A 15,129-nucleotide genomic window follows, 5' to 3' on the forward strand; every position below is an offset into this window, starting at 1 on the left:
GGCTGGTGAGAGGGGCTTGTCAAACCTACTTGAACCTTATGAGATTATTATAGAATGTGGATAGGTAATTTCCAAAGGGATGCTGAACAGGCAAAGACAAAACATACAAATGTACGACCATTACTGTTAGATTGTATGTAACTAGGCATTTAACTTGTAGCATCATACATGTTTAATTTGTTTATGTTTTACAGATTATTGCAAATCATCATATGCAGTCTATTTCATTTGCCTCTGGAGGGGATCCTGTAAGTATAGATTTATAAAAGTCCTTTTTATAAGAGTTAAAAGAACTTCCATGTAAAGCATGTTAGCCATTACATGTCTTTTCCAGTGTTTTATTACAATTTGTGAATAGCTATGTGCATTCAAAAATTTGGCTTTGGTAAAATAGTTTCCATTACTTATTTTTAAAATGTTTGGATTAGCAAATGAGCTAATAATTTTCCATTGTGTTGTTAGTCATGGAGTTATCATCCGAGACTGTTCTTGTAGGTAACATCTAAGTCATGGAAATCAAGGATGTCATACATGTGTTACCAGTCCTCCCTCAGCACTCTTCTTCACACAGAGTTCCAGGCAGCTCCTATTAGGCAGTTGGACTTGGAAATAGGGGAAGCCTGTTTGCCACTCTGGCTGCCAACTGAGGCAACTATGTCCAATCTAAAGTGAGCAGCCAGGGTTGCAGAAATTCACAGAGGGAACACACAGCTGGTGGGAGAGAACTGCAGTTCCTTCCTCCCTAGAGGCCACGTGGTGCTCGTTTCCCACGAATTGTGTGAGACGGAGCAAGTGCTCTGTCTCCAAGCCTTCTTTACAGAGTGGAGGGTCATTCCCTGACTCCCTACCACATCACTTCTGAACCGGAGTGGAAGAAGAGAGGCATTGAAGTTAGGAAGCCTGAGACTGACCAAGAAACAAATCTGTTTGAACTGAGGGGTTAGAAGGAAGATTTTGCTGCTTCATGATATTATGACATTTTTCTCCTACCTGCAAACATCCAGAAGCTAGAAGAGGACTGAGTCTGACTTTTAGAATGATTGAACATCAGTAAGGTCAAGAAAATGTATCGGGAGCACATGCAGATTTTGTTCTTACTGCCAATGTATTGCCTTCTGTTCTGCTGAGCATTTATTATTAAAGATTGTATCCTTCAGAAATGCGGCAGTAAAATCCAGTGTAACGGCTGATTTTTTTCTAGCCACCACATTTAGTTTCTCACTTCCAATTGAGGAATAAAATGTAGGACCATAAACGATAGGACATACAACTCAGAAATCCAGGAGAGGTATGGAATGGTAGTAAAAACTAAATCTGGCAGCTGATGTCACTGCAGAGTTTTGACCTCTATGCTAAATATTCAAAAGGAAAAATTATTGTCTATCCTAAAAGGAAATAAAGTTCCAAAGCTACTCTGTTGTAATCGTTGCTTCCTTTACTGGCATCTAAAGTATTTAAGCAACTTTCTTCACTTGGTTGTTGGTATAACCTTTTAGTGTGTGAAATATATAGTTAAATGCTATTCACATTACCCTATTCTTAAAAATATTTCAATAATTACTTGTCTTCACACTGGCTACCTGTGATTCAAAATATTTAAGCACGTCAAACCTAGACACCCTGTCTTCAGAACCTGTCTGAAGCATACGGAAGAAAAGCAGTATTTATAGTAGGACTTCAGATCATTGGGATTTTTTTTTCTTTTATTAATGGATACTTAATTTTCCCCTTAGGCCTCTCTACTTCCTCACCTTTCCGCTTTGGGCATAGTTATTTCCAAATGAATATATTAGTTCCATGGTGCTATTTAATTAATATGTAAACCAGATTTTAAGAACTCTACCTCATCCTCAAGAGATTCCGTGGATGGCTAATTATGGATTCATTAGCAAACAGGGGGTATGCAAAAAGCCTAGCACTTAGCTGCAGTGTGAGCCTGGTACTGAATCTGAACTCCCATCCACCAAGCCTTGTAATTTTGCCTCAACGGTGACAACCAGGGACTTGTTTGGTACAGAGAGGGCTGACTGAATCCAGCCTGAAGAGGCCAGCATTGTCTCTTTTATTCCTAACCCATTATAGCTCAGTCATCCACGAAGGAGCTCAAATACTTTCCTTAAGTTATTTAAAGTAATGAGTTGTATAAGTGAAGTGTTAAAAATATTTACAGACATTTGCTCTAAATTTCCCTTTCAAGTTTCAAGAGTTGTTGTCATGTTCACATTGGCACTCAGATCCTCGTTTACCCTAGGCATGCCCTGCATGATGTCTATCCTAGTTGTCCCAGTCCTAATAGATTGTCTTCATGTGCCTTTAGTTCTTTAGTACTTTCAACCCACCAAAGTACTGCCCAGAAACAAACGGTAAAGAATTCCTAGCCGCTGTGGGGAAGTTTGTACCTACTGATTTGAGTGGGGCCCCTGTGCTCTCTGAAGCTGGAAAGAAAACCAGCAATTCTATTTAAAATAAAAAACTGGGGCAACCATAAGCATTGGCATTCAAGGTCCCCCAAATGAACTGCCAGGCTTTGGAGTCAGGGAGACTTGACTTATTTAGTCTCTCTTAGCTTCAGGGTTCTCATCTATAAAATGGGGAATGATCACCCTTGCCTCACAGTGTTGTGAGAATTCAGCGAATTGATGTGTATAACCTGCTAGTACCATGCCTGGGACCGCGTGATAGGGGATAGCTATTACCACTATTGCCAGCACATGCTCATAGCTTTGTCTGTTAGAAATTTACAACTTCTCAGCTAACTGGGTGCAAGAAGCTAAAAGTCTCCGTGGCCCAAAGTAGTACCCTTCTTTCCACCAGATTTCCTCCAGAGTTTAAAAAAAGATTAGCTGTTCTTGGAGTGCCTGGGTGGCTCAGTCGGTTAAGCATCTGATTTTCAGCTCAGGTCATGATGTCATGGTTCGTGGGTTCAAGACCTGCATTGGGCTCTTTGCTGACGGCTCAGAGCCTGGAGCCTGCTTCAGCTTCTGTGTCTCGCTCCCTCTCTCTCTGCCCCTCCCCTGCTGGTGCTCTGTCTCTCTGTCTCTCAAAAATAAATAAACATTTCAAAAAATGAAAACAGTTAAAGATAAGCTATCCTTCCTTCCCTCTTGACCTTTGCTCACCCTCACCTTTACTCTCTTCTCAAAGACAATTGTCTTCCTCCCGTCAGCCCTTAAGACAGTCGTTTGTAATGCTTCTGTATCTAGAAATACTTTCTCTTTTTCAAAAATGCATTACAAGTATGTCACAAATATATTTTTGTATATATTTTTTTACTATTTGTGCTTTACTTTTAACATTCTTAAAATTCTCCCAGATATTTACAGTTACTGATTTTAGAACTGTAAGACTGTTGGAGACGGTTTTGAGGATGAAGTCCCACAACCTCTTTCCCACCATCGAATGCGCCAACCCGTGTTGCTGGCATCATTACCATCCCTTCAGTTTTAAAAATAGCAACCAAGTCCCCAGCAACTGTGACTTTGCCTCTAAATTAATATAAAACAAAGCTCACAGATATGACCTTATTTATTTACAAGATATCTCAAACCTTTTATCTTTTAGCATAAGATAAATTTATTTAGGTGTTTGTTATTTTTTAAAATAACTGAAGACAAGTTACGCTGACCCTGAGATCTGCTTCCTGTGTGTTTCACTGTGGGTTATTAAGTGATTGTCCTTGAGGGTATTACAAACGGGCTTTTATTTCCTGCCAGTTGATTGCATCTTCCCTCTGGAGAGTCATGCTTCTAATCTGCAAATGGCATTGTGTGTATTTTTTTCCCTGAGAACCGAGATAACAAAAAGCATCTTTAATTATTAAGATCTTATCATTCATCAGTTTACTGTTTTCAATAAAAGTCAGAATTACCAAGTGGCTTTTTGCTTGTTTTTACAACGTCAGCAACACCTCTTTTTGAAATCCTTAGGGTTTTCATGGGTTCTTGTTTTCAAACATGATTTTTCCTTTCTATATATTGATCAGATAAATGCTTTGTATTTTTGCTTTATTTCTTAACTTGCACTGCACTCGAGCGAGCTAACAACCACAAAAACCAATGTGTCTCTTTAATTATTTTCTGACATACATGGTGTCTGTCTGGACAACTGGGAAATCATGGTGCTGCCTCCCAGTTTATGACTCCTTTGTGACTAGATAACCCCTGGTATTTCAACTTTCAAAACAGAAGAGAGTCATGATCCCTTACTATTTTTTAAGAATATCTGTACCAATATATTCCCTATCTGGATTCCTTTTTATTCTTAGTGAGTAAGTATCACTAACTCTGCCTCTAAATTTTTAATTTTCAACTTCTCTCTCCAAGGGACAGAGAATCAGGACTCCACAATTGCTAAACTACCCAGTGTATATTTATGTTCCCTTTTAGGGTGCTTTCCTTTTCTCTTTAAATAGAAACATTTGTATTTAAGTCCGTACCTCAGTATCATGTCCTAAATGTACTCTTATCTTTCAACAGTACAATCCATTCATTTTAAATGCAATCGTTTTCCCTTTTTTATAGGATACTACAGACTATGTTGCCTACGTAGCTAAAGATCCAGTTAATCAACGAGGTATGGAAAGCAACTTCTAGATTTTCTTAAGAACTGGTATATACCAACTTTAAAATGTAACAAGGAGGTTTTTTTTTTCAATATACAGGGTAATGAGGATCACTAGAGTGCTGTATTGGGTTCTAGAAATATTATGTGAATTTGAGTTGGAAATAAATAGCCCAGCTAGCAGAGCAAAGTAGAAAAAATTATGTAGCTGGGATTTAGATCCTGGTCATCTGAGGGACCCTCATACCAAAAGGTTTATTATCTTTTGTATAATCAAAAGAGAAGCTGTTCTGGTTATAATAATAGAAGGAGCTGGCTGCTGCATCCCCAATGGATGAATGAACTACATAGAGACCCAAGCCAGTGAGGTTATTGGCCCACATTAGTCACAGCAAGTGTGTGTGTGTGTGTGTGTGTGTGTGTGTACGTGCGCATGCACCACACATGTATGTTGAGCCTGTACCTTTGCTGTTCAAGAGTCTGACATCTCATTTTGAGTGTTTGGCTTCTTCTCATGTTTTGGATCTCAGCTTAAATGTCTCTTCTTCAGAGAGACCTTCTTTGACTGATAGCCCCTCCTATCTCCAATAACATATCCCACCCTTTTGCATCATCATACTTTATTTCTCTTCTTATTAACACTAACCCCACATTTTTGTTATTTTATTTACCATTTGTTGATGTGTTTAATGTCTTTCCTTTCTACTGAAACCTCCATGAGGGCAGGAACCTGTTTACCTTATTCACTGTTGTTTCCAAAGCACTCACCCCAAAGCCAAGCACATAGGTGTTGGAACAAAAATACCTATTTTTGTTGAGTATCTCAGTGAATGAAAGAGTAAGTTGATTGGATTTCTCATCCCAGGATTTAGCAAGTTTGCCTAAAGAAACTCATCTCCCAGTCAAACTTTGGATGAAGGGCTGGAAGTTCCTTAGCTCATTGGACCTCTTTAGACAGACATGGTTGTTGTTTCTTCTTATCCCTAACTCTGGGACATTCAGATTCCTTGTAGGGATGAGTCTTAGGTTGCTTCTTCTCCTTGACTAGAACCTATTAGGGTGGCATCCTCTGCCACCCCAGGGATAGAGTTTCTCTCCCCCCCCCCCCATTTATTAAGTACACACATGGAGTAGCATTTGGAAATTCAAAGAGCTATAAAACAAAGATGGAAATGTACATGGTATGCTGGGGGTGGAGGGCAAATGAATAGAACATATTTACTAGAAAGCAGATTGGGTGCAGAGAAAAAGATTTCTAAAAGGCATCTAGAGGGCTGATAAGTAGGCACTTAATCTTCAAGCAAATGGGTGGAGAATTCTGTTGACAGAGCAGAGCTTCACGAAGATTGATTTGGGAGCAGGATGGATTCAGGAAGAAACATAAGACAGGGAGATCTATTTGGAAGCTATTGTTATAGTAAAAAATGAAATGATAAGGGGCACCTGGGTGGCTCAGTCAGTTAAGCTTCTGACTCTTATTTTGGCTCAGGTCATGATCTCATGGTTTGTGGGATCAACCCCCACCTTGGGCTCTGTGCTAACAGCTTGGAGCCTGCTTGGGATTCTCTGTTTCGTGCTCTCTGTGTCTCTTTCTCTCAAAATAAAGAAAACTTTTAAAAAACGAAATGATGAGGACCAGCTGCTAACACAAGACCTGACATGTAGTAGATACTCAGTAAATGCTTGCCAAAAGAATATGGCTTGATGACATGGAAAGGAAGAAACAGGTGACAAGTACTACACAATACTCAGTTGAAACTGACTCATTGTAAACTGTACAATGAAGAATGGATAATCACCAAAGGTGAGTAGGAGAGACAGGAACTAGTGAAGGGGAACGGGGGTGTAAGAATGAAATACAACAAAAGATACCAGAAAAAAGCAACTGCTTTTAGTTAAGCCTGAGTTTCCTGAAAGAGTAACTGCATGCTATTTTGGGCAAGGCCTCTGAACAACAAAGTCTTTTCTCTCAACCTGAAAAGACAGGGTGAGAGAAAGAACAAATAGATCAGGAAATCTAGATGTTTGGTAACTTTACCATCAGTCGCTGAACAGCTCAGACATGTCATTTCTTTTCAGTAAGCAGTGGTGAGGAGTTCTAAGATTCAAGTCAGTCGCTTGCTTTCTTCTTTAGGGGAATGGATCTACCTACAAGACAGATGACTTAGAAACACAGAGTAATTTTCTTGGATTACTATGTTAGCATTTCGTCATCCTTATGCCTCCTTTTTCAGTCTCTCATTCCCTTTCTTACTTATCTTGGTTATAGAAACTTCTGTGAGAAGCCACTCTGTTGTCAACATACCCCCTACTTGCACAACCCTGTGGTGTTAAATCTTTTCAACTCACCTCAGCCCCTGGACTTTAATTTCTGCACAGAGGTGCTGACATAATTTTCAAGCCCACAAATAATTATTAATTACATGCTAATATGAAAGGGGCTGAACTAATCATTGTGGAGGAAAACAGTTCCTGGCTAGCCTGGGCTCATCATTTAATGGCAGAGAGAAATAGGATGTGCCTAGAGAAGGAGGGGGTCCTGGACAACAGTGTGTGGAACATAGCAGGGGCTCAGTCGAGATTTGTGGGTGAAAAAATCCTGTAATGAGAGCTTGGGGCTATGTGTTTGGGTGGTATGTGAGTGTGTGTGGAAGGCTGGGGTTGCAGAGAAGTGAAGGAATAGAAGTAGGGGAGCCGTGGCCGAAGAGATAGGTCAGAAACAGAGTGTAGAGGGCTTTGAGTGCTGGCCAGAAGGCCACTGGGAGCCATTAAAAGATTTTGAGCTTTATAGCCATTATTCTGGCTTCTGCCTTTTTGCTGAAATTGCAAAGTGATAAGTTTTCTGGCATTTGTATCTGTGAAAATGATACTGGAGGACAGAAAACAGTCTGGAATTGTAGAGTCCAATTTTGAGGATATCTCATTAGTCCTGGGCAGGAGTGGTAATGTTTGCATTGCACTGGGGGAGGAAGCGACAGTTTGGACAAATATGGGAACTAATGGAACTTGGCAACAATTTAGATATAAAGGTTGGTGAAGAAATAGAAATCAGATGTTCCTGAGGACTTAATGAGATATATACAATGCAAACATCTCCATATGTGGCTCCTAGTAAGTATATAATAAATGGTAGCTATTATTATCATCATCATCATCATCATCATCATCATCATTATCCTTGTGATTTGGGGTGGTGTTGCCATTGAAGAAACAGGGATTATTACAAATTGGAAAAAGACAATCCACTAGGGAAATAGGGGAAAAACATTTACCATTTATTGCATGCCCACCATGTGGCAGGCATTGTCTCAATTCATCCTCACAACAACTCTCGGAGGTCGATATTAATTTATTCCTTTGGTTACCAAAGCAAACACTGGCATTGAGAAAGTGAGATCATTTTCCTAAGTTCAGCCAGCTATTAAGCAAGTGAATCAATTCAGGGTCCTGAGCACAGCTTTAAAAAAGAACATTACAAGGCACCAAGAAACATTTAAAAATTTTCAAAAGCTTACTAGCTACTTCGTTAGGAATCAACTTATAAATAGATCTCATATTTCATCTTCAAATTTTAAATATTGAAAAAAAGGTAAGATGGGGCTTAGAGTAGTAGTTTTTCTTAACAATGCTGGTAGGAGTATAGATCCAAACGTTTTGGAGAGCAAGATGACAATTTGTACCCAAAGTCTTAAAGAGGGAAGTACTTTTGAACCAGCAATTTAACTTCTAAGGAAATAATTAGGACATGCACAAAGACTAAGCAATAAAGATTGTTGTCGTATGTTATTTATATAACAGAAAAAATTAATTTAATATTCATAAATGCAAATTATTTAAATGAATCCATAGGACGTACTACTATGCAACAATTTACAGCTAGTGTTAGAGTGAATAATGACATGGGGAAAATGTTGACAATGTTATTATGTGCAAAAAGGAGATTGTGAAATAATGGGTATAGCATGACCCCAGGTAACATTTTGTAGGGAGATATACTTAGAAGAAAGATTGGAAAGATTAAAAAGAAAGAGATGCCAAAATATTAATAGTAGTTATCTTTAGGTAGTGAGATTTACATAATTTTTTTTCTTGGTAGCTTTTTATTTTCTATAACTCCTGTAATGAATATTTATTGTATTTGTAAAAAAGAAAAAAAAATGTTCTAAGTCCTAGAATAAATAAAGAAAATAGTGAAACCAGAAAGAAGATGTTACAGAATTATCTAATGAGTTTGGTTCATCTGGGGAAAATGTTCAGCAGGCAGGAGAAGCTCAGGGTCAGGGAGGCGGAAAGGTGGGAGTAGAGCTGAAGGGGATGGGAGTGTGGGGATGGGAGAGACAGAGAGAGATAGAGAGGGAGACCAGACCTTCAGGTGCAGGTTTGGAAAAACTGCCTCATAGCCCTAAGAGTAAGCAAGATCACTGAGGGAGGAACCGGGAAAGAAGAGGGCTGAGGCTCTCGGGGAGTGGTAAGAGGAGACCATAAAGGGCCAGAGGAGTAGTCGGGAGGAGGAGAGGAAATCAGGAGATGAGTATCACCTGAGAAGGAGGAAGAGCAAATTTCTCCGGGAGAAGACACCTTGGAATAAGGCACCCCAGAAAGTCACATACTGAAAGGGAGTTAGGGGGCATGAAGGCAGAAAATAACCTTCAGTGTGCCAATGAACAGGCTCTAGGTGCCCCTGGGAAGCAGGATGTCAGTGGATGGGTAAGGGACAGAGGGCGGGACCTCCAGGATGAGGAAGAGCATAGCTGTCAGGCAGAGGAGTCCAGGCTCCTTGCTAAGAATCCTGAATGTTCCCACTATCTCTCATCTGCCCAATTCACTTTTAGCATTAGTAGATTCAAGTCGGGGCAGTTGCTCCTTTTTTTTCCATCTCGGCTGGGACCCTTTAGTGAACGCCTCATTTTATAAAGGGCCTTTTCTGTAGAAAAGGTAAGTCACTCTAAGAATGTTTTGAGTTTACTTAGTGACTAATACAGCTTGCCCCGTAATACATATTCTCTTCACCTCTCATTCCAAATGTGTAGTAGTCCAGGGAGGTTTAAATAGTTTCTCTGAATCTGGTATGTGAAGAGGCCCCAGTCTACCTGGGTGTATATAGGAAGGCCATGGTTTTCAGTCTCTGAAGAAAGTTAAAAAAAAAATTTTTTTAAAGACCACAAAAATAATTTAAATTAGCCTGTTTATTTACATTTATGGTTATGGTCATAAAATATATGGACTACTATCCTGGTGACATCAGTTTACTGTGGACTGACTGCTGGCTTACTTCTTTGGGCGGAGTTCTAAGTGGGGAGGACTCCTTGCTTCAGTACCACAGCACCATCTGGTGGTTGACCTGAGAAGCTGCGCTTTTGAATTTCTAGTTTATTAAAAAATGGAAAAACAGAAACAAAACAAAAAAACTCTGGTCTATTAAAAATAAATATAAAACTAGTAAAGAAGGGCCTGTTATCCTCTAAGAAGAGTTCTCAGCCTCTTGTGCATGAACATCCAATTAGGAAACCAAATGAAAAAAGTTTGAAGAATATGTATCTAAGATTAAAAAAGAATCCTCCCTAATATAGTGCTTGATACCCAAAGGTAGAGTTATGGGTCTGTCTGGCTACGAGGTGCAGGGAAAAGAATTCATATCTGCATCTGATTCCATCTCAGACCTTCATGCAAAGTTATCATGTCAATGGAAAGTCACATTCTTTTTTGGCAGTTGGGGCTTTTTATATACTTGTCTTTCTACCTTCTCGTTAGCTAAAGGTTGGTAAATTCTTGGCCAACCTGGCTGCTTATCTAAGCTTCTGGAGATGGGTCTAATGCTGGGAAATGGGCACACCTGTGTTTGATTCAAAGCCCATCCCTATTCTGGCCCATGACCAACCTCAAAAAGAACCAAGACCATTTTCGCAGAGTGGTGTGTCTGTGAATACCAACAACAGCACTATCACAACATGTGTGTTCACTGGAGATAGTGAGGCTGTACAGAACGTCTGCACAGGGTCAACCTTTCTGTCCAATGTCATTCCTTTCATGGTGCCGGGCACCACTGTTTGTCGTCTGATCTTCTCAGAAAAAGTAATATGGCAGCAATGAGGTCATCCAAAGCAAAGCAGAATGTGTTGGTAGCATCAGTCCAGGAACAGGACCAAATGCTCAAAAGTATCAGAATGAGAAGAGTTGAGATAAGTAAGAACATTTTAGATGTGAGAAGTGGTACAGGTCGGCTGGTGGGTTTAGTTGTGTCTTTCCTTCCTGAGTACCCACATGCCACAAGAACGCACATGCCTGTTCCTCAGAAGGCTGAAGCTACTGTGACAGATGAAGGTTGGGATCTCCATAAAGCAATAAGGGACTTTAAAACCACCAGTGCCCTGGGGCACCTGGGTGGCTCAGTCAGTTGAGCATCTGACTTCAGCTCAGGTCATGATCTCGCAGTCTGTGGGTTTGAGGCCCGCATCGGGCTCTGTGCTGACAGCTCAGAGCCTGGAGCCTGCTTCAGATTCTGGGTCTCCCTCTCTCTCCCTGACCCTCCCCCACTTGTGCTTTGTCTCTGTCTCTCTCTCAAAAATAAATAAACATTAAAAAAAAAATCAGTGCCCTGTCTTGGCAGGTGAGGACATTGCTACAAAGTCACTTGTTCAAGGTCATGTAGATGGTGGCATAATTGAAATTTGAACTTGAATCTGAGTCTTTCCAGAGTTCTTTCAAGCGTTCTTGTTTTCTCATCCCTTTTAAGGGAGACACACTTTCATGTTTCTTTGTGTGTGTGTGTGTGTGTGTGTGTGTGTGTGTGTGTGTGTGTGAATTTCCTGTCTCTCTCATCTTCCTTGTCTTCATCTCTAGACATCTTCTTGAACCTAAGAAAAACATAAAATTGAAAAAATCATATTCTGCATTTTGACATGATTTGGGATCTTGACTTTTCTTTTAATTGGACCAGAAATTTATAAGGTGAAAAACAAAAGAATTTAAGGGCGTAACCTTTTTTAGTCATAATGTAACACAACTTCTCTTGGGTCAGTTGGAGAGCACATTTCCAAGGGCACCTTGTAGATTTAAGTATATCTCCATGAGTAAACCAAGCAATGATTCACACCACTCAATGGCTGTAGGAACCTTTCCCACTATGGGGATTGCTGCAGGTGTCATTTTAATGCAATTGAAGAGAACTTCTCACACTAGAATTATTGATGCGATTCAGGAAAATCAGTATGTATTCATTCAACACGATTTTTAAAACACCTTCTATGTGTTGCTCATGTGTGAAGCTACTGCAGAGAAAAAGAAGGGTCAATTTAAAATAACAGTCTAAAGATAGATCAAACATTTTCCTTTGGCAGAAAGGGTAGACATTCTTTTTTTCCCCGGTTTTTAATGTTTTTTATTTATTTTTGAGGGAGAGAGAGGAACAAAGAGAGAGGGAGACACAGAATCTGAAGCAGGCTCCAGGCTCTGAGCTGTCCTCACAGAGCCCCATGTGAGGCCCGAACCCACAAACCGTGAGATCATGACCTGAGCCAAAGTTGGATGCTTAACCGACTGAGCCACTCAGGTGCCCCCATCTATAAGCATTCTTAATTGGATTTTCAAAACTAGAATTAGCTCCTAAGTCTATATCAGTTTCCAAGTTGCTTCTTTAAAGGGATAACCTTATAAGAAATGGTAATGGCAATTCTTTTAGAGATTTACACCTTAGCATTGTTTGATTTAGTAATACCACTGCGCCTCCACCGCCCCCCCCCACACACACATGAACACACACACACACAAACACATGCTTTCTAAAAATTTCATTTGGGGCGCCTGGGTGGCTCAGTTGGTTAAGTGTCTGACTTTAGCTAAGGTCACGATTTCATGGTTCATGAGTTTGAGCCCCGTATCTGGCTCTTATTGCAGAGCCTGCTTCAGATCCTCTTTCTGTGTGTGTGTTTCTCTATGCCCCTCCTTTGCTCTCTCTCTCTCAAAAATAAAGAAATAAACATTAAAAAAACCAACCCTATAAAAATTTCATTTAAATCCTTTAAATGAAAGTCAAGTCAATTCTGGAATGAGAATTATTTGAGATTCTTTGAGATTCTTATTTTTTTAATTTACTTATTTTGAGAGGAGAGGGCAGGGAAGGGCAGAGAGAGAGGGAGAGAGAGAGAATCCTAAGCAGGCTCTGCACTGCCAGTGCAGACTCACGAACTGGGAGATCATGACCTGAGCCAAAGTCGGTGGCTTAACCGATTGAGCTACTTAGGAGCCAGCCCCTTCCTGAGATAATTATAACATAAGGCTAAGAAAAGAAACACTGTTGTAGGTACTACTATTGTGTACTTTTATAGGCTCTGAAAATTCTATTAGATGTGAATGAATTGCCTTTTACTTCACATATATACAAAATCCTTTCCAAGAGAATGCAAAAGCATAAAACCATGCTTCCAAGTCAGCACGGTTAGCTCATTCCATAAAGACAGCTCTCTCTCCTCTCCTTTGGTGTCCCTTTTAGTAAGGTGTCCCAGTGTTGGCTCCACAGTTCCTGAGACCCAGGAGGCTTCCTGGGCTTCTATTCTAATTCCCCATGCACTCGCTTAAGCTGTTCTCAGAGAGTAGCTAACAGTTTTTACAACGTTCTTGTGTATATTTAACCATTATTACGCTTCTTCTCATCCCTCCATTCTTCAGGCTATACAAATCAATATGTATTTTAAAGATTTTACTTCTCACAAGATTTATTGCCTTTATCTTTAAGTCATCCTGATGAAACTTCCATTTCAATTAAATCTCCATATTGCAGGGCCCTAAGCAAGACCCCAGACTCTCATCGAAGCAAGAATGATACTCCATATGGTGGGAGGTGAATTTATAGTCTCTCCACATAAGCTCCTGATTTTATGTAGCAGCAGCAGCAGCAGCAGCAGATTTGCTCATTTGTGATATTCTGTCAGCTGCCCCCTCCATAATTTATCTCTTTAAATTACTTGTGAAAATCTTCCTCTTCCCAGTACCAGCTTCTCAGAGAAAGTATCTAATAAAAAATTGTAACATCTTCTGGTCATGCCATTGTCACAAAATCTTGTTTTTAATGCTTAATGGAGATAGTTCTTTAGTAGGGTTGTGAAGACAGGGGTTACCATACCATCACTGCTTTATAATAGCAATGACATGGGGCTCCTGGGTGACTCAGTCGGCCGTGTCCAACTTTGGCTCAGGTCATGATCTCGCGGTTGATGAGTTCGAGCCCTGCCTTGGGCTCTGTGCTGACAGCTCAGAGCCTGGAGCCTGCTTTGGATTCTATGTCTCCCTCTCTCTTTGCCCCTTCCCCCACCTCAAAAATAAATGAATGTTAAAAAAATTTTAAAAATGGCAATAACAGGGCAAAGGGGTATTATAAAGCTCCTGTTTTTGCCAGCAGCTCATCCCCTACTTTGAGTGAGGAGAGAAGGTTTGGAAAGTTATATTTTTGCAAAGACAACAGCACAACCACAAGCCTTCCTGTCAGATTGCTGCCCTCAGCATCTCTGGTATTGAATTCTAGAGCTAACATTGAACGTGAGTCACGTTATTGGTTAGGATCAGTCTGGTTTTATAAAAATGGGGGCCCCCAAAAACCTGTCTTGAGACCAAAATCTGTCAGTGTTTGAGATATTTAAATGTAAACTATGAATGGTTTTTTTCTCTTTGATGCAAATGAAATATGAGGTATTCTTTTCTGCCATTTCAGAGCTGAAGAGAGCTTATAAACCTACTCCCTTTTATTCAAGTACCAGTTCATGTTCTGGAAATATTTTTATTATAACCTTTTCTTGTTGAAAATTTATTACAGTTTCTTTTTGTTCGTCCACTTGCAGCCTGCCACATATTGGAATGCCGCAGCGGAATGGCCCAAGATGTCATCAGCACCATAGGGCAGGCTTTTGAACTCCGGTTTAAACAGTATTTGAAAAATCCTTCTTTGAATACTTCTTGTGAAAGGTCAGCCAAGAGTTCTATAATTATTTGACTTGTTATATTTATTTTGCTGTATTTTCAAATTAATATGGCATTTTCAAACTGACTAATGAAATTAGTAAATTTTTTCTTACAAATAGGCAGTTTCAGTACAAACTAATAATGACATTTTCTATTTTTCTTTCTCTTGTATTTGTCCAGATATTTCCTCTTGCTTTGTATCAAAATTAAAGGAGACACTCCAAGAAGGGGTCTTCCCTGTTTCTCTGATATCATACAGAGTTATGAATTAAGTAGTATCATAAAATAACAGATATCAAATGTCTCAGAATTGTTTCAATCCCAGATCCCATGCATACCACTAGAAAAAATATATCAAGAGGTTTCTGGGTGGCTCAGTCAGTTAAGCGGCCTACTTTGGCTCAGGACCCGATCTCGCAGTTCATGAATTCAAGCCCCGCGTTGGGCTCTGTGCTGACAACTCAGAGCCTGGAGCGTGCTTCAGATTCTGTGTCTCTCTCTGCCCCTCCCCTGCTCATGCTTTGTCTCTCTCTCTCTCTCTCTCTCTCTCTCTCTCAAAAATAAATTTTATAAAAATTAAAAAAAATTTTTTTTAAATAAAATTAAAAAAAATCAGAA

The 15,129-nt window shown here is 39.9% G+C and overlaps 1 protein-coding gene across 4 annotated transcripts in view; it reads left to right on the forward strand.

Annotated features, from left to right (window-relative positions):
• SHC4 (SHC adaptor protein 4) overlaps positions 1–15,129 on the forward strand; it is a 130,399-nt gene that overhangs the window by 84,882 nt on the left and 30,388 nt on the right. For all 4 annotated transcript variants that reach the window (XR_006218637.1, XM_007081824.3, XM_042988914.1 and 1 more), the window contains exons 5-7: positions 195–248; positions 4,521–4,572; positions 14,391–14,514. Coding sequence is in view for 3 of the 4 variants with exons in the window: in XM_007081824.3 (XP_007081886.1) it covers positions 195–248; positions 4,521–4,572; positions 14,391–14,514 (230 nt within the window). In the remaining variant the exon portion in view is untranslated. The remainder of the gene's footprint in view (positions 1–194; positions 249–4,520; positions 4,573–14,390; positions 14,515–15,129) is intronic.

Source organism: Panthera tigris, chromosome B3, assembly GCF_018350195.1.
Source record: "Panthera tigris isolate Pti1 chromosome B3, P.tigris_Pti1_mat1.1, whole genome shotgun sequence".
NCBI classification, from domain to species: Eukaryota; Metazoa; Chordata; class Mammalia; order Carnivora; family Felidae; genus Panthera; species Panthera tigris.